Below are 19,196 nucleotides of genomic sequence, written 5' to 3'. Positions count from 1 at the left end.
GAGGTAAAACAATCTCAAATTAAAGATCACAGAGGTCACAGGATGTCTCACCTCGATTATCACTGCTTATTAGAGTTTATTCAGGCTCTATCTTGTTAATAAATCACAATGAGTTCTGTATAATTATACAGTCATTTGTTGATGATGCCTCGCTTACTGTGTGAGTCTTGGGAGTCACTTTGACACACATACACACACGATGAAAGACATCTGTAAAAGACTTTCTTCTTTTCAACAGCACACAGGTGCTCTGTTGATGAAGGTTCCTAAATGAGGTTAATTAAACAGCACGTCTCATCACATCCTCACAGCTTCCTCATCTCCACTTTTCCTCATCCACCTCCCAGTCACACAAGTGGATGGGTTTACCCATGGGACGATGTGACGAAGCAAAAAACCTGGTGACAGCTGGAAATCAGGAACTGACCTAAAAACATGAATGAACAAATATCTTGGAAGGTGTTTTAATTATAAATAATGGGGCAAAGATTACAACTTTTTCAATTTAGATCCATAACATTCACAAGAATGTTAAGGTTTAAATTCCTTTTGCTCTTTATGCTCAAAACCACTGTAGTTTACTTCCAAGAATCCTCTTGATGTCACTTATAATACAGTGTTTTTCACATTTGTTCTTTGTTTATAATTACTTTCACATTTTATAAACCAAATCTATTCATTCAAACTTCTTAAGCATAAACTTAATAATGAAAACAGTGAATATTTTACACAAAGGGGTTATGATATAATTTTTGGTGCTTTGTGTGCAGCAATTGTTTCCAAGGTCTCACACTAAAGATGGGTTTTACATGAGTGTTTCATATTTATCATACATTCATCATACATTCAGTGAAATAAGGAAGAGTCATTTTCAGTTTTCAGGGTCGTGGTCGCTAGTGGTTTTCACTGTGTCTAGTTCTCTGTGGTAAGTCGTGTATGTTTGATGTAAAGAGGACATGAAGGTTATAGGTGACAGAAGAGAGATGAACCATTAATTGTTTGTGATTAAGGAACAGCAATATTTATTTAAACAGAGAAGTTAAAGTGACATAATTTTTCCATATACTGTATAACTTACAGAACGGGGCTGGACAATATGACCAACATCTACAGCACAATGTACATTTAACTTTCCAAAGATAAATAGACAATAATATAGAGATATATCTATGTATATATTTAAATAAGTGCCTGATTAATATACACTGTCTAGAATTGGCTTAAATTTTTCCAGCTCAAGGATTTACACCTCTGCACCGGACTGTAGACAGACCAGCTGAACCGCTGCTGTGGCTGTTCTCACTTATATCAAATGGGATCCAGGCAATTGTATTACTGAAAACTGCTTTGAGTGAATTTAAGCCTGTAAAGAATACATGCTGAGTAATTCAATAAATACGGTGCATTGTCCAGCCCTGTTCCAGAAGTTATGGCCAGAGGTGGGAACACAGGTTTAGATGATCGGTGGAGACAAATGATAAATGGAACCAGTCCATGATCAGAATTTTTTCCACTCTCCCGAGGAGGGTGGAACAAAGAAGCCGAGGTGTTGAGTAAAACCTCCAACAGGTGAATCTGCATGCAAATCTCTCAATACAAACAACAGACAGTTCAAATCTGAATGAAAGCAGCTCAAATGAACACAACCGTATGCACAACCACAATCGACAATTTCCCGAGCTGAAACTCACCCAATGAAAAGACTAACACAGACTCTGAAAACTGATTTCCTCCAGACGGAAATTTGTTATAATAATGACTTACAATAAAAATCAAGTGATTGTGCTTTTATAACCAAAGTAGAACAAATAATACAAAGACAAGATGTACATCACTTAGAAAACATTAACACCGCTCTATAAAATCTGAATTTTGAAGCACTTCTGTGGCAGTAAACAATTTCAACAGTTTACAAGATGGCTGGTAATGACTGAATATCAACTACAGTAAAATAAGTAACGGACGAGCAAAGATCATGTGGACCGCGTCAAGCAGTCGCCATGGACGATAGTTTTGTAGACACTCACAACAGCCATCGAATGTGCATTCATCTTTACTTTAACTGAGCAGCCAGTGCTCCACGCTCCTGGAAGCTGGTCACCCAAAAAGAGCAAAACAACAAACAGTGCATCGAATTGAAGTCCACACAGACTTAAACATGAGAGCACCTTTTTTTTCTTTTTTTTTTTCCAACATCTAATGAGAAATTTTAATTAGAAAATGATAGCATGTGTTGTGCAGAGTCCTTCGTATGAAGCAGCTGGAGGATATTTCTTCTGTGCTCGCGTTGCTTCTTAGCTTTTCAGGAACTGTGGAAAAATGACAGGGTCGGGCAATTTAACATATGTAATCGAGGAAACACACAGACACAAAAACAACCATATTACACAATAAAATGTGATTTGATTGATTGATTCACCTCTTGATCCTGTCCCACCTGTCCTCCCTGTTTGGTCCTTGAGTCTCCACACGACATAAAGGTGGATGAATTGGGATCATCAGGCTCCCTCTGAGCTTGGCCTGATGGGAAAGAGGGGCGACTGTATAGAAGGATGTCCCCGAATTCTGAGGGAGAGGCAAGAAATAAAACATTTGAATTGGCTAGACGCTTCATCATTTATTAAAAAAAAAAATTCACAGTTTGCATAGAAGGTGTTAAAATCCACTCCCGGTACCTGAGTGCTGTCGGCTTCTGCTACTTCCTTTTCCTCCCACAGGAGTCTTGTGCTTGTCCTGGTTATCTCTCGGCTCAACCGTACCGTCCCTCACCCTGTGAGTCCCTGTGCTGCCTCGCCGACCCCGGGCATCCCCAGAGCCCATCCGAGGCAGCGTGGCCCCCCTCACTTTATAGTCGCCATGGGACATTTGGCTGGAGAAACTCAGAGGCATGCAAGAGTCTGGGGACAACAGCAGAGCATAGAGAGCCAAATGTACTGTAAGCGTCATCAATAGATACAGAGCAGTAATTTCTGTAATCTGTGTCTGGGTTTAATGTTTACCATCATTGAAGACGTCTTTGGGTTCGTAGCCCTGTTGACCACACTGGTTCTGTTTATGCCTCCTGGGCCTTTTATGTGTTATTGCGGGACTCATGTTGCTGTCTGTGGACAGGGGGCTGCTGGGACGCTGGTGCCGCCGACCTAAAGTCATCACAGATTTAGCACAATTTTAGGATTTGGATTGAATAAATGCTACAAATATCAGTAAAGTATAATTTGATATTTTCAGCAATCAAGTGTCCTTACTTTTGTTTTTACGAACCAAAGCAAACTAAGTAACGCAATCTGACTGTTGCATATTTTATCATGAATATTTTGAATTTTGAATTTTAATTTAGTTAAATAATCTGAAAACACCACGGTAACTGATTGAAAACCCTTGTTTTCCAAACATGTGGTTGACAATAAGTATACATCTCAGCCCCTCTTATCAGTCCTCATATCAAAACTACGCCCCCAAAATAAATGAACATGTCTTCCTGTCTTGAGACTCTGGTCATGTGCAGTGGATAATGGGATAGAGGGAAAGACATGTTGTCTATGTATTTAAAAAATTTAATACAAGAAGAACCTTGGAAGTTTACGTGTAAAAAAAGGAAAAAGCATGTGGTCAAAGAATACACAGAGTAGGCAAAAGCCTTTTTTTTACCTGACTCCTCTGGGTATCTACACATGCGCAGGCCTACGATATCCCGTGAAGAGGCTACAGCCTGGTTGAAGTCACCGTCTGTGAAGAAGGATCCTTCTGAAGTGCTGACAACACTGGACCTGCCTGATGAGATGTTGTCCTCAGATGCTGAGCCCCAGCTGTTCACCATGGACCCCGTGACTGATTTGTCCAGATCCCCGGTGCTGGAGGCTGGGGTCTGGTCCAGCCCGTGGAAGAGCAGCTTGTGTGGAGAGGGGTGGTGCAGCTGGTGCTTGTGCCTCTGCCCGTTGTGGTGCTGGCTGTACCGACTGTCAGCGAGCTCCGCGTCTGCCTCTTCCTCTGCCTCCTCATCTTCCTCTTCCTGTTCATCAGTGTCCACACATAGGGGTATGGAGCTGTAGGTGTGGGTTGGGGAGACAGGGCAAGGGTGGCTGCTGGTGTGTTGGCTGGAAAGTGGATTAAAAAAAAATCTCTGCAGTCTTGCCACAACAATTGTTGAATGCAGGGTCAGGAATATTGAATCTGGTTACCTCAGGTGTTTGTTTCCATCGTGCAGGTCAGTGCTCAGGTCTCCCTGCAGTGATGTGGAAGGTGGGTGACTATAGGACACTTCAGCAGGACATAACACCGCCCCTCTAACTGGTGGAGTAGGACAGCTTTCTATTCTCTCCTCTGTGACAAAACTTACAAGAAAAAGACAACTGACATGACGGACTGGCTAAAGGAACTAGGGGCGTGTGCATTAGTCACAGCCCATTAGAAATGAATGTAAATGCCTTGGTCCTGCATCAAAACACAAACTTCCATTATCGAGAAATGTACAAAGGTGTTCAATAAGTTTTCTGCTCCATCTGCTTTTGTATTGCTGAAATCAAAGTGACAGTGTGTCTCTCTTTGCTTTGCATTTCATTTAGCACTTTTAGTGACAAATATTGTATAATTAGTTTGGTAAAAAGCGTTAAACAACGTGTTTTGACAGACAGTGTTCACAGCGCACATCCAATTAAGCATGTGTGAGTCTGATAACTTTATTGATGTATTTTTCCCCCAGTCATTTAACTCTGCTGGGCTGCAGCCTGCTGATGAGCAAAAGAAATTGTAGTTTATACATGACACATTCAGCAATAATTCGAATTTTATATCAGGCTTACGACTACAGGAGCTGCACGACTACATCCATACTAGTAAGAATAATTTGAAAATGCTGTTTTCAAACTAAAACATCTCTGACCACACAAGTGTTTTGGCTCTATATCATTTTTAATCCCTGTCCATATAACACGCCTGAATCGTGTGAACACTCACGTAAAGGAAGGCATGACCTTCCCACTGGACACGGTAATTGTAGCAGATTGCTCAAATAATAGCTCGTCTCCTACATGTGCAAGCAGTTGTATCATTGAAATGGAGTTTAACTGCGCAACAGCTGTGATGATTCACATAAAGTTCTACACTGGTTGCCGAGGCTAATGCCTGTTCTTTTCTTCTGGAAGGGGAGCATGTGAGGAGCCAGATGAATCAGCAATGGCTACATCATGACCGATGTGCACGGTCAGCAGCGGTTCCAAACTTCTCCGTTTTAGCGGCTCTAAAACTCTGGAGTGGTGTCGACAACAGGCAGATCTGTCGCAGAGTTGATGCATTTTCAAACTAAAATCTAGTAGTGTGGATGTAGCACTTGCCTGCACTTGTGTGTGTGTGTCTTTTATTCCTCTCCTTACCTCCTCTCCATGGGCAGGCTGTACTCGTCACAGTCCCAAGCATTAACATGAGGAGGGGGAGGAGGAGACAGGGCTTCTCCCCAGCTCACCACATTATGTTTTGGGATCTTTGGTGCCCGGGTCCCTTTCTTTTGATTCTGACTCCCTGAGAAAGAGACAGAAAGGAAAGAAAATGGCTGAGGTGGGCACAGACTTGCAGCTCGCCTCATCAACATTCACCATCAGAGTATAGCTGCTGGCCTCACCTGAGGTGCTGTTGCTGCCCCTTTCTGAGCTGTGGTGCGAGCCTCCTGTGCTGTGATCACGGCTCTGGCTGTAGGCGATGGTTTTTGGGTGGATCATTCCTTCGTTTCCTTGCAGGTGATCTGAAGACGGAGTAGAAAGCAAATTCAAAAACGTCTTTTTCTCCTAAAAATATATATTAAACAAATCGATTTGATCCATACTTTACCTTTATTCAGAAAGTTTTGCTCAATTATGTTGTACTGCATCTGTACCACCATCTCTTTCGGTATTGGAGGAGGGTTGGGGGGCTGTTTCCAGCAGGCCATGTCCATAGGCTCTGCAATAGCACCACCAGACGAGGCTTTATTCTTGATGCTGGCTTGAATGAGCTGCGTGGTGGCATATGGGATGGGCTCATATGTGGCTGAATCCCCTCCTGGACTCGGGTAACTCAAGTTGGAGTTGTTGAAGGTTTTAATCTCATTGAGCTTGTTGGAGAGGTTCACGTCACTGTAAATGGCCGTGTCAGAAGCAAGCGGTTTATTTTCTGGATGGTTTCCGTAGTTGGCGATGCAGTCAGCTGCAGAGGGGGGTGAAACAAAGCAGCACGTGGACACATGAAGTCAGAGACCTTTTCTGGGAGATGTTTGATTTTTATCAGACACACACACAATATGTCCGCTGATGCAATCTATAATGATCTGAGATGTGAACTCAGTCTTGCACTGACCTGGTCGGCTGTATGTTGTCATGTTGCTGTCACTGGTGCCGTTGCCATTATTGCAGCAGTTGATGCTGCAGTCCTTGTGATTGGCACATGCGTTTGGCCAATTGTCTGGCAGCCACAGCTGGTTGAGAGGCTCTCCCATGCTGAGGAGGCCAGGTCTGCAACGACGAAGAGCACAGTGCTGTCAATCAAAACCTGCTGCCTGCCTCATAAATCACACATGAGAAGAGTGTGGGGTGGCAGCATTCAGGTCATCAGTTTACAGCAGGCAGACACCTCCCCCTAGTGTTCCCACAGCATCAGTGCATTTCCTCTTTTTCTTTGTCTTTATATAACTCAAAGGGACAAAAATATCACTCACCTGCCAGCACTGCACACAGATTCTCCTCTTTGATACGCAACTGCAAAGAGAAACAGGAGGAAAAAAACATTACACCTTGATGAGCTGTCAAAAAGAAGAAGTGCCAAAGGTAGAGGAACACATGAAAGAGAGTCTAAGCAAAGGTCTGAAGTCTAAAGTTTACACTTCAATACATATTTTCTTCCATAGGGCACAGAGTGCGACTGTCTGATTTAATTTATATGAAGACAACACAAATAATTGCCTGCGCCTTTACTCTCTCAGCACAACACCGACACTGATTTAAAAGAAAACCCACCAATTGAAAAAGTTTCTCATCCGCCACAAGTGAAACATGAAACAAATAAGAATTCCTCCCATAGAATGCACTCGACTTTTTGCCTATTAAATCAAATGAACCCAACCTAGTGAGCAGGTGTTTTTATATCAACCAACTCCACACTTCATTGCAACAAATATATATGTTCATGTTCAGGTAAAGTTCCTACTTGAATTTCTTCTTTCTAATCACTTCCATTGTAGCTAATATTCTAGTTGATGTTTTAATTCAGTCAGCTTGTGTTTCTTTGCCATATTCTATCTATTGTATGAGAGATAATTGTGAGATATTTACGTAATTGGACCATTTTGGCACAATCGACTGTTCTTCCCATTTTTATCTCTAGGAGGAGGTTTTGTTTTCACCCATTTCCAACATCTTGAGAAAACACAATATAAACATGCTAAACCTGATTTAATTAGATAATACTAGTTTACTCGCACATTGCACCTGGTAAACCATAAGCACCTGTGAGAATGTTTTCAAATTGTATTTGGTGTATTTCTGTTTAAATACTTATAATGCCTTGTCTGGGGCACTGGCCAAAAAAGTTTTTTAAAAAGTCCTGAGGCTGCCCTTTAATTGTTTGTTGCAGATTTTCCATGGGACACAGCTCTTTGTTCTGCGGACACTCCCACTTTTATTTACAGCGAATCTGTATTGATCTAGGTAGTTTTTAATCTAATGTGAGTGGTATATCCGCTCTCACTGAATTACTTTGGCTGCGAGCTGACCGGCAAAGATATGATGACTTCAAGTGGTACTGCAGCAAATCCGGCAATTTCTCTTTCACAAGGCGTTCACTTGAAGAAAAAAAGGGAGATTGGTCCGGGCCGACCCGAGGATAAGACTACACCCAGGGGCTTCTCTCGCTCTTGTTATGAGAAATAGAGTTAAGTGATTCAGTTTATTGCTTCCCCTGTTTCAAAGTGTCAGCACAGAGCTACTGAGATAATGACGGGGGTGCAAGACCTAAAACATCTCTGAATAATACAAACGGCATGAAAGTTACCACAGTTATTTAGACAACACAGTGACAGCAGGCTTAGCATTGCTCAGCAGCCTGGTGAAGGCCACAGGATTGGCATATTGTGTGTTGTGTTGTTTTTGTTGAGTCTGGCTTCAGTTTGTTTGTCCCCCCCAAATACATTTTATCACCAGCCACCACTGCTTAGGATGCTTGTCCATATTAAAGTAACTGAAAAGATGCTGTACATACCTGTAGGTGTAAAGGTGAATGATGGGACTGTAGGGAAAGAAAAAAGAGAGAAAACAGGGTGACACCAGTTCAGAGTACTTCAGTGCTTCAGAGTATGAGTTTTTTTTTTTTTGTGCCTATGCATATAACCTCTAAAGTGTGATGCACATCTTTTTCATATAGAGATCTGAAGTGTGATGCACATCTTTTTCATATAGAGATCTGAAGTGTGAAAACATTTAAATAACAACATGTCATCTGCCTTGCCTCTGACTCAGTCTCTGACACATGTGTCCAGATGAAGGTTAATGGGGGTGACAGGCAACCAAAGGGAGAGGAGAGGAGGAGAAAATAATGATAGTGATATTGTAGCAGACATAGTAATGGCAGGTTGACAGGACTGTGCCTTCAAGATCCGCGCCATGTTGGGGGAATGACACTTTACAAATGAGCCACTAAAGGTCAGCCTTTCAATGTCTGCATAATCGCGAATGCAAATTTGCTCCAGAAGTCTTTGCATCAAGGGAAGATTAGAGCGAGAGTATTTTTCAACATTTGATGTGATCTGCTTATTTGCATCTGAGAATATTGGTTAATATCACAGAGATGACGACAGGTGTTCAGTAGTGACATGTCATGGCTTGATCTTTTCATCAGACACCTTCAAACATACCCAGAGAAGCATTTGGCCTATATATGTATAGGTTGAAAATGTGTGTGTCTGAACATTTATCTGTCAAAACACTCTAACATATAACAGAGGAACACACACCCTTGCGGATGCCGGTGTATGTGCTGCTCAGGCCACTTCTCTTCTTTCTATGCCGGTAGAGCCAGACGCTGAAGATCATGAGGACCAACCAGCAGGTGGCGCCAATGCCAGCAATAAACGCTGGCTGCCTCACCACATCTGAGATCTGGGAAAATGTGTCTCTTTCCACATTGATATCCATCATCTGGCCTGCAGAGTCTGACCAGAGCAAAAATAGAAGAAACACAGACCTCATGAAAACAAAAACAGAAATGAAGAAGAAGCACAAGTGGAGATTTTAAAATGTTCAAAAATGTTAATGGGGCAGCAAAGATACAAAGGCTTTGTTCAAAGTTAGCACAACATGATGCTTTATTCAAAATTCTGTGAACTCTATGCTATGAAATACTATAAGGCTACTCTCACTGACACACTTCCCAGTTTATCAAAGCTAAGTTATTGAAGTATACTTTTTTGGAGTATTCTTACCTAATTGAAAGAAAGTGACATCGCTTTTGACCCCAGGCCCTGCACCGTTGCTGGCTGCAACCTCGACACTGTAGCGAATTCCCGGTGCCAGACTGGAAATGAGCACGGAGAAGATGGAGCCGTCGACCGACTGGTTCACATGGTAGCGACTCTCATTACCCAGGCACCAGATCTGTTGAAGACAGTATAACAGTGATCGCCTGAGGGACAACACAAGAGGCATCAACAGCCTCACAAAAATGCAATTTACATTTTAACTGGAGATTCTTAGGCATTAGCCCAGGAGAGGGTGGCGGGGGGCTTCTTTTCTCACCTTGTACTCCTGAATGACTCCTGCCTCCTCTGGGTGTGGAGGCGGCTTCCAAGTGATGAGGATGGCAGTTCCATTGGTGTCACTCTTTGTCACTGTGACACCCTGGGGTGCTCTACTAGGAGCTGAAGCAATGAAACATACTGTTAACTATACAGTCATAAACACTCATCTGATCCTGTCTGCATCCCAGAGATGGGACAGCATCTCTGACAGATTTGCATACAACTAAAAGATATATATATATATATATATATATAAATATATATATATATACATGTCTGCATTGTTATCCAGATATACATTGAAAGATATCTAAAGAATTGCACCAGTATAATTCAACTATTATCAGCTATTTATACAACAAAAATGTGAAATACTGTTGAACTGACTGACCTTCTTCCAATGTCCTAACCACCTTGACCTCACTGTCAGCTCCCTGGAACTCGTCAAAAAACGGACGCACTTTGAACTCGTAGATGGATCCTCGCTTCAGCTGACTGATCACCACACCGTCCTCTCGTGGGGCACGTACCTCCAGGAAACTCCACTGCCCCTCAGGCTGACCGTGCTCAGCAGACGCCCTGTACAGCACCTTGTAGCCCTGGGTGTACGGGGACTGCTGCTCGACCTGAATTGACATGCAGAAGTAAAACATGAATGTCAAAATATGTAACAGCGAGAGCTGCTTTTTCTCAAGAGATACAGTGATTCCATTGTGGTTATTATTAAGTTTGATGTTCACAGTAACATCTGCATGTGAGTTAAGCTAACACACATCTGGGAGGTTTGAGCGTCATATTGTGAACATTCTGCAGGAAGGATCTGTTAAAACTCAGTTAATTTACTTTGCCTTTAGGGCTAATACAGATTAGCATTTTTCCCATATCTGTGAATTTTCTTTGTAAACCACAATATCAGGTCATTAATAGTTTCCTCTAAGGAAGCTCTAGTTTAAATCAAGCCAGGAGAGAATTAAACACTTTCCAGTTAAACCACACCAATTATGACAAAGGGTGCCTGTGGGGGTGGCACGCATACGCATGCACGCACACACACACACAGGCACACGTTTGTACTTCTATCTTAGTGAGGACACTCATTGGCATAATACATTCCCTAGTCCCTTACCCTAACCTTAACCATCACAACAAAATGCCTAACCTAAACCTAATTCTAACCCTAACCCTAAAAACAAATCTTAACTCTCAAACAGCCCATAGAAAAAGTAAGGACATGTGCACACAGTTATGTCTTCATGACCTCAGAGGACATTACAATGAGTTACTGGAGACTAACCCTAACCCCTAACTCTAACCCTGTAACCCTGTAACCCTGACCATAGTTACTACTTGCCTAAACGGAACCCTTCAGCTACACCAACTTTATCCTAAACTTTAACACTTGTATTCACCTTAAAATTAAATGATTTTCATTATGGGGACTTGCTTTTTATTCCCATGAGGACAAGTCCCCATAATGTCTAAACAGATTTATTGGAACCCATACACACCCACACACTGGAAATACATGTTTATTAAATTGTAAGTTCAATTTAATGAACATAAGATAAACTCACCACTGTAGAGTGGATTTATTCACTGCTAATAAATGCTTTCACTGAATCTCTGTTCAAAGTGTATTTGCTCAATCATCATTGAGTGCTCACCTCTTCATGTTGCTTGGCAGACTATATGAAAACATGTCAGAGAGAATAAATATGCTCTAAAACCCCTGGTAAAAACTCTGTGTAGGTTATTTTAACATCTGACCCCAAGCCTTTAAAATCCTATTTTAATGTGCAGTATGTGTTTACATTTGCTGGTAAAATTGTACATTTGACCTTTTCCCATATTTGCCCTAACTTTGCATAGACAGTATGTAGCACAGAAGTGATTCATGTTGACATGGTATGGTCCCCTCACCATCCACTGCAGCCGGACAGCAGAAGATGACAGGACGGTGGGCGTGTGCAGGTGGATGACTACATCTCCCAGCTCCCTCTGGATGTGACGATGATCCACCCCCTGCATGGTGGAAGCGCTGTCTATTGGTAACAAAGAAAGGAAAGACATGAAATAGCAACGATGAACTAAAGTGAACTCATTCCAAGCAAACATGAAAGTTGCTTGCAGTTTTACAGACATCTGTTCTATGTGAAGTTTTGAATAGGAGCCCACACTGACCCTGTGTTCTGACAGCGTCTGAGATCGGACTGGGGTCACTGAGACCGTAGGCATTCACCGCTCTGACCATGAAGAGGTAGACAGCTCCAGGCTTCAGGTTCCTCAGAACAAAGGACTGTGTCTTCACATGCTCGGCCAGGGTCACCCATCGGCTGCCTAACATATCACTGCAGGCGAGGTGAGGGAATAAAAAAGTGAAAAAAATGAAGCCAGACAATAGCCCTTTTATATATCCTGTTATATGCAGTTATGCATGTCTCACCTGAATGCTTCGATTAGATAAGATGAAGGTGTTGCACCGGCACCGGGGTTGGTTTTCCACAACAGGGTGACGGCGGTGCGGCTGATGTCAGTCACCTCAGGTTTAAATGGAGCGCTGGGGATCAGGTTAGGGTCTATGGGATGAGTGGACTGGACTCCAAACTCTGCCCCAGGGATCCAGACAAGTTCATGAAAACATTAACCATGACTGTTACAGTACAATTTTACTGTAATAACAACTTTTCTGACTTTGTGCCCATATGAATAACCCACCTTCCACTTGCATGTATGCTGTCCAGGAAGCCTCTCCATTTGGACTAGAGGCCACACAAGTGTAGAAGCCTGTATCTCCCAGCTGAGGAGAGATACCCCAGGGGCAGACATTTTGGGGTTTGGATTAACTCAGCACAGTCACTGTAAATGTTAAATATTAACTGCTTTAACTACTTTAAGTTCATCCCCTACCTTAGCAGAGCGAATCTCCAGTGATCCTGTGTCTGTTGTGGACATGCGAGAGTCCACTGGAGACAGCAGCTTGCCATCCTTTTTCCAGTGGACTGTAGGAGAAGGTGGACCAGCGGTTTGGCACCCGAGGATGACCAAGCTGTCCACAGGAACTGTCTGGTTGATGGGTCCTTGCCTTATCACAGGAGGAGGGTGGTCTGACCCAGCTATTAAAAAACAAAAGCAGCAGTGTTTAACACTCATGATGTTTACACTTGCCCTGTAGCATATAATACATTGCAAACTGTACCAAAAAGCCCAAAACATTTAACATCAAGAGTAAAATAAAACATTTTAATTGGTTAATGAATAATACCATCCTGCAGTTTCACAAAGATTTAAAATGCCATTTGAACAATGGTGGCAATATCCTGTGGTCCAGTGCAATCTGCTACAAACAAAACATTTTGGAGGAAACTTCAAACCTGTATTTGTCTTTTTTGTTTTTTAATTAAAAGCCAAATATCTGGCAGACAACACCAGCTGTGTCGTTTCTAAATTTCTCTCTCCCTATAATAGACACTCTAACTAAAACATGTTCATGTTTTTTGTGGTTGTGTTTAGGGAAGTAAAAGCTCCTATTTGAGGTTTGAGATTTTTGGTCATTGTAAAACAGTAACATATATGTTAAGCTTATGGAATAAAAAAACTTTTCTCAATCTCCAGTGTTACACTCAAGTGCCTTGCCTGCCTTGTAAAGATGATATGGAGTTTCATGATTTATGTCTGTAATAAAATGCTTTAATTTCCTGTTGGTACAAAAAGAAAGTAATTTTCTTTTACTGGGCAGTATTCTTATGTCAATTGTCAAAACAGTAGCTGTGTCTGGTACCATCATATCATCTAACTCCAACATCTCCAGTCTGATTCTGGTCAGTGACCTGTGTTGCACTGATGGTTTGCCCCCTTTCTCTCTCCCTGCATTGTCCTTGTTGTATCCGTACCATCGCTACTGAATACAGGCCAAATTCCAAAAGAGCAATAAGCATTCTGTCAATAGTACATTATGAAATTGGATAGTGGGAATTGACATTCGCAAAAGATCAAAGCTGAAGAGAGAGAGTACGAAAGATGAAAGTAGAGAAAATGAAAATGTAATGCTGCCAAAAAAAACCAAAAAAAAAACCCAGAAAGGCCGATAAGATGTGAAAGATACTGAGAGGAAAATTGGTAAAGAGAGAGAACAATAGCTTTGGCTGGTTGTGCAGGCAGTGGAGGAAAAAAGAAATCAACTTTTCCCCTCCAGCGGAGAGCAACTAATCGTTCATTCGGCAGTAGGTGCTGCTGGAGCCAACTCCAATCACAACGGCAAAGCCCAACTAATAACATTCCCACTTAGATAACGGAGCTCTCTCTCTCTCCCAATCTCTCTCTTACATTTTAAAATCCTGTGAATGGGGGGCAGAGGGTGCTATATAAATAAATAAATAGGAATATAACCCAAAAAAAGGTGATGGAAACACACTTTGAAAACTGCCTGCAGTGATGCACACTGGTTATTTCCATACAAATGCACCACTCCAAATGGGGATGAGAGAGAGGAGTGTGTGGTGGGATGGAGAGAATTTGGGCGGAGAGAGACAGGTTCAGACAAGAGCGCAGCGCTACAGACCAATGAAAAAACTGCATAAAACACACAACACCATCTGTTACCACTGCCATTACCCATATTGGAGTTTTTTACACAGAGCGTATACCTCTCATTTCCCTGCTAGGTGGCTGCAGAGCGTAAACTAAGAGCAGCAGATTATCCATTATAACTCAGAGGGCTGCACCTAACTACTCAATGTGGAGATGCAGTAAATGTCTGCTTAACCCTGAGGCAATTATCTTCATTAATTTAATATATGTACATACTGTAGTACAAAATTACCCAGACACATGTATTCCTGATCACACAGGTCATTTAACTGGGCGTCTGTGGACTTTCCCGATGGTTTGTAATTACTGGTGAGGGCCTGCGAGCACATTTAAATTGCTTTTTTCAAACAATTAACACAGTTATTTCTCCAACTAGGATTTAGTTGACAGTCCCCCAGACGCACGTCAGTATATGAGGTACCAAGGTACCTATGATCAAAACCATGTGTCAATCCTGCAGTCTTAATTCACACATATCTGCGGCCAAAAAGGACAGAGACGATGTAGTATTATTTAAAACTAGACTTACAAATGATAATTATACTATTTCCCCTTGACCTCTTTATGTATATTACTTCAGTGTAACTTCACCCCTAATCTTTTGTGCCCCCCCTGTAAAATAAAAAAGCTGGGGCTAAGGCACCCCCCCAAAAATAAAAACATAGCTTACTACACACCAATTAGCTTGCTAAGGCTGACATCATCATTGTCTAGCTATAGGACACGACTCCAGTAGCAGAACATACATTTTTTTGATAGAAATGATGCAAGTAGAAGCTTCTCTTGTCCCAAACTGTTTGAGCCGCCGGCAGCAGTGGCTGGTGAGACAACCATGGTCTCTGTCTCAGCCAGGAGTTCAAACAGTGTGAGTGTGTGAGACAGCTGAGGAGCTGGAGAGGATGTGGTGGTTTAGGACTTTAGTTTCAGCATAGATTTAAAAATGACTCTGTGTAAGCACTGGCCCTGCAAGCTCCGAGGCAGTTTGAAACAGTAGGTAGCTTGAGCCACATTCAAGCCATTAATGTAGATTTCTGTTAAAAATGTGGTAATATGTGTGAAACCAGCATTAATATATTTAATCAAATACACTTTTAAGTGTACAGTATCTCTTTAACTATGACCACTAAGAAGTTGTATCTTTGTGATAAGTGAGGCTAAACATTACAACTGCCATGGGGACAGGAGAACAACACGTTCTGAAATCCCTCCCCTGACAGTGAGTAACCAAGGCCAACTACAACACCTGAGGGACGCACCTCTCACCAGCCTGCAACGTGGGCCAATTTGTAGCCTAATAAACCTGCTCAGAACTACAGCAGAAAAGTAGTCCGCCTATTCAAAAGACAAAAAAAAAAGTGGAAGAAATGTGCAGAACAAAAAGTCACACCCCTCCACCCACCCCTCTGCCTGCCATCCCTCCTTCCCCTTCACTCACAGTCTGTGACCTCCAGCAGTGCTTTGGTAATAACACTGCCAGCGATGTTGAGAGCCTGGCAGCTGTAGAAGCCGCCATCCGAGTGCTGAACATCAGTAATGGTCAAACTGCCCATCTGGGAGACAGACAGGCGGCTGTAGGGCTGCGGGGGCTGGTAAGAGAACAGGAGACTCTGAGAGAGAAAGAGAGAGAGATCATAGAGTTGGAAACCTGTTCATAAGCGATGATTTAGTGTGATGACAGACTGAGGGTCACGCTCACCTCGCTGCCTTCCCTCTGCCAGAAGATAGCTGGCTGTGGGTTGCCGGTGGCCTCGCACTGGAAGGTGACCGTCCTGCCCACCGTCACCACCTGGTTCCTGGGGCGTATAGCAAATGCTGGGGGCACTGCAGAGGAGGAGACGCCATAATTACCTGGCAGCTTGATAAACATTCACCATTTTTAAAAACGTCAGTGTGCTTAGAAAGCTCAAGGAATAAAGCAGGCTAAGTGTGTAAGTAGCAACATCATTCACTATTTACCTTTGTTTGAATGGAAAAATACCACATTTTTAAAATACATTTACCTACACATGACAGGAATTACATACTGTATTGGTGGATGGAATTACAGTGTTGATAGGACAATGACAGGGGCTCAGGATTTCCTGTTGCTGTCTGATGGTGGATGATGGATGGATGACAACTTACCAGTGTTGACTACAAGGGAAAAACACAAAACAGAGCAGTGTAATGAATAACCAGAATGAACAGAGGGACATGCAGCTGCAATGATACACTCAACAGTATTGGCACATGTTTGAATGAGTCAGCACAATGGAAAAGCCATGAAAGAAACAGTCGGTAACATAGGGATGCAAGGAGAAGTCTAACTGCACCTGTGTTTTTTCATCCAAATTGACTGTTATCAGGTCATTGTATGGTTGTTATCAAGGCACATCCGTCTCACATATGAACTAATGAAGTAGGGGCGTACTAAACCTCTGCTAGTTAATTCAGTAGGATGTTAACACACATTTATTTTATTGATCCAGCTCATGCAGCCTCGTGCAGCTTAACACAAACCAGGAACCCACTGCTTATTTATTCTTGCGGTTTACAAAATAGGCCGTACTAAGATTTATCCACTAAATATAAATGTATGGTTGAAAGGTGCTGCATGGTGATTAGAACTGTGGCCTCTCAGCAAGAAGGCTCTAAGTTGAAATCCCAGTTTGAGATTTCAACTTCTTCCCATAGGCCCAGCCCAGCTCTGAATGCTGATAACATGCATAACAGAACAGATGCTCTGCACCTACTGTGCTCATTGAAATAAATGGGAAAATGAAAACAGCCCACTGAACCTACTTTGAGTTTGCTAATCAGAGGGTTGGTGGTTCCATCCTCAAAATTGCCCCTGATGGCTGTGGTGACAATATGAATAGTGTGATAGACAAAATGCTGCTGAGAAGAACTGGATGAATGTGTGAGTGGGTGAATGTCACTGGAACATTTTACCATATTACTAGCCTGTATGTATGGGACATGTCTGTTGATAACACCCAATAACAGTAAATATTTTTGGTCATGTATTATATACATTTATGTATGTCAAAGAAGTCAAAAGATATGGAGCGTTGTTAAGTCCCACTTAGACCCAGCAGGCTTGTTGATAATGAGGTGTGAAAAGAAAATGTAATTGCAGGTTTGAGTTACATAGCCAGTCGGCCTTGAGGCATATTTAGGCAAAGATACAATCCCCTAATGAGGACATAAACCTGTGCGGGTTGAGGATAATGTCTGAAAGGAGAGGTGAAGGGGGGAGCTGGCGGTACTGTGCAGGACTCTGCTCTCCTAAACGGAGCTGCTCAGAGACACATTCTCAGGCGGGGACAACTCTTGACATCTGTAAACTAGATTTATAATGAAATGATCGGCTAGCTAACCCACTGGTTTTGGAACTACTGCGAGGAGATGACTGTGGTTATTGCACAACATTTTTGTTTTCAAAGAGTGTTTTTAGAAAAGTGAAGTGCACAACTTTGCGTAGGGGCACAAAAGCTGGGTTTTATAAGCAGCCTGTCTGGGAAGACATGTTTCATGTTTTAGCTGTTTGATTGGATTTATCTAAAAGGTTTCTCCCAAGTTAGTGTCTGGAAGCTTATAGATAATTTTAATGAGTACAAGGAAGAAGAGTCATTTAATTTCATACTTGGAAACTGTGCAAACCTTAAAATAAGCTTTTTAAGCTCCTTGGCCTGCTGTATTTGTTTCAAATGGCAAATGTTTAATATCAAACAAATGTTTCAAGTCAGTAAAAATACTCCTGTGGTTAAGGCTACAGCTACGATTAAGCCAGACAGAGATTTTTTTTTTTTTCATTTAATAATGAAACACACATTCACTAAGATGGCTCTCTTGTTTCCTCCCACAGTACAACTTCCACTCATCTGCCATTTATTGAGGCCCTTGTCTCATTCACTGCCCAAATTGGCTTTACTCCCCCATGATGCTTGCTTCTCAGGTTTTGGGTGGGAGAGGAAGACAGTGTAATTGGAACCATATCCTTTCCCAGCATGCGACTAGCCCTGCCTTATCTTTAATTAAGTCCTACTGTCCTTGCAGTCCAAGACACCCACTGTGTCACTGCAGTGCATGTTTATGTGCATAGATATGTCTGTGTGCGACCATGAGAGGTGTCTCACCGCTCATTTCCTGTGACTGATTAAAAAAATTAAAGGCTGTCATTGTGGCAGGACAGTTTAAACCCAACGTAACCATCCTCTGTGGCCACATAAACATTTACTTTGCATTCTCTTCTCAGTTTATACGGCACATAACCATGAGACACACTGTAAACAAACTGCTGCAGAGTCCTATATGCTTGTTATCATATAAAACTAGTGACTGCTGCAGACATTATGTGACCTCCAGCCAGGAAGTACAAAGAAAAAGAAAACTCAAATACCCCAGGGATGATTCTGCCTGTCAGGACTGTGTTGTGAGAAACTGCAGCCCAAGGCACAATAATGAGAACTAGGTCATGAATTGAAAATTTCAGATTTTTTTTATTTGCAAAGACAGCCGTTTTGCAAAGTCCTTGAAAATAAATTTTGAGGCCCCGAAAGCAGCGCGTGAACAGTGTTAAGTATGGAAATGAAGGCAGCAGCAAAGTTAGAGGACATTACATGAGACGGTCAGGTTGTACTGACCGTGTACAGTGAGCGTGGCGGATGCTTCAGACTTCCCCACCATGTTCTCCACCACGCACGTATACGAGCCCTCATCCGAGGATGTCACTTGGCGAACGATCAAGGTGTGGTCCTCTAGGATTTCAAATCTGCAGGGAAGAAGGACACACACACCATCAAGAGATGAAAGACGACGCTGTGACACCGTGTTTTCATGTTAAATTACTGTATGTAGAGTGAATTTGTGCATT

General features: G+C 42.3%; 1 protein-coding gene across 3 annotated transcripts in view; it reads right to left on the bottom strand.

Moving 5' to 3' along the window:
* Nucleotides 1-332: 332 nt before the first annotated feature.
* Nucleotides 333-19,196, bottom strand: part of LOC109628804 (roundabout homolog 1-like) — a 91,029-nt gene continuing 72,165 nt past the window's right edge. The window contains exons 2-26 of one of the 3 annotated variants that reach the window (XM_069510011.1): nucleotides 18,967-19,094; nucleotides 16,366-16,474; nucleotides 16,038-16,162; nucleotides 15,777-15,948; nucleotides 12,662-12,867; nucleotides 12,470-12,551; nucleotides 12,198-12,360; nucleotides 11,936-12,102; nucleotides 11,675-11,796; nucleotides 10,146-10,380; nucleotides 9,753-9,874; nucleotides 9,440-9,611; nucleotides 8,972-9,169; nucleotides 8,221-8,247; nucleotides 6,683-6,722; nucleotides 6,325-6,479; nucleotides 5,821-6,174; nucleotides 5,615-5,734; nucleotides 5,370-5,514; nucleotides 4,179-4,331; nucleotides 3,649-4,094; nucleotides 3,000-3,140; nucleotides 2,676-2,897; nucleotides 2,420-2,565; nucleotides 345-2,309 (exon numbers count right to left, since the gene is read on the bottom strand). In XM_069510011.1, coding sequence (XP_069366112.1) covers nucleotides 2,295-2,309; nucleotides 2,420-2,565; nucleotides 2,676-2,897; nucleotides 3,000-3,140; nucleotides 3,649-4,094; nucleotides 4,179-4,331; nucleotides 5,370-5,514; nucleotides 5,615-5,734; nucleotides 5,821-6,174; nucleotides 6,325-6,479; nucleotides 6,683-6,722; nucleotides 8,221-8,247; nucleotides 8,972-9,169; nucleotides 9,440-9,611; nucleotides 9,753-9,874; nucleotides 10,146-10,380; nucleotides 11,675-11,796; nucleotides 11,936-12,102; nucleotides 12,198-12,360; nucleotides 12,470-12,551; nucleotides 12,662-12,867; nucleotides 15,777-15,948; nucleotides 16,038-16,162; nucleotides 16,366-16,474; nucleotides 18,967-19,041 — 3,912 coding nt within the window. In that variant the 5' untranslated portion in view covers nucleotides 19,042-19,094 and the 3' untranslated portion in view covers nucleotides 345-2,294. Of the gene's footprint in view, nucleotides 2,310-2,419; nucleotides 2,566-2,675; nucleotides 2,898-2,999; nucleotides 3,141-3,648; nucleotides 4,095-4,178; nucleotides 4,332-5,369; nucleotides 5,515-5,614; nucleotides 5,735-5,820; nucleotides 6,175-6,324; nucleotides 6,480-6,682; nucleotides 6,723-8,220; nucleotides 8,248-8,971; nucleotides 9,170-9,439; nucleotides 9,612-9,752; nucleotides 9,875-10,145; nucleotides 10,381-11,674; nucleotides 11,797-11,935; nucleotides 12,103-12,197; nucleotides 12,361-12,469; nucleotides 12,552-12,661; nucleotides 12,868-15,776; nucleotides 15,949-16,037; nucleotides 16,163-16,365; nucleotides 16,475-18,966; nucleotides 19,095-19,196 lie in introns of all 3 variants that reach the window. The other 2 variants (XM_069510009.1, XM_069510010.1) reach the window with 2 other exon arrangements.

The sequence above is a fragment of the Paralichthys olivaceus genome, chromosome 15 (genome assembly GCF_024713975.1).
Source record: "Paralichthys olivaceus isolate ysfri-2021 chromosome 15, ASM2471397v2, whole genome shotgun sequence".
Taxonomy (NCBI): Eukaryota; Metazoa; Chordata; class Actinopteri; order Pleuronectiformes; family Paralichthyidae; genus Paralichthys; species Paralichthys olivaceus.
The sequence above is the reverse complement of the archived record's forward strand: the minus strand, read 5'-3'. Positions and strand labels throughout refer to the sequence as shown.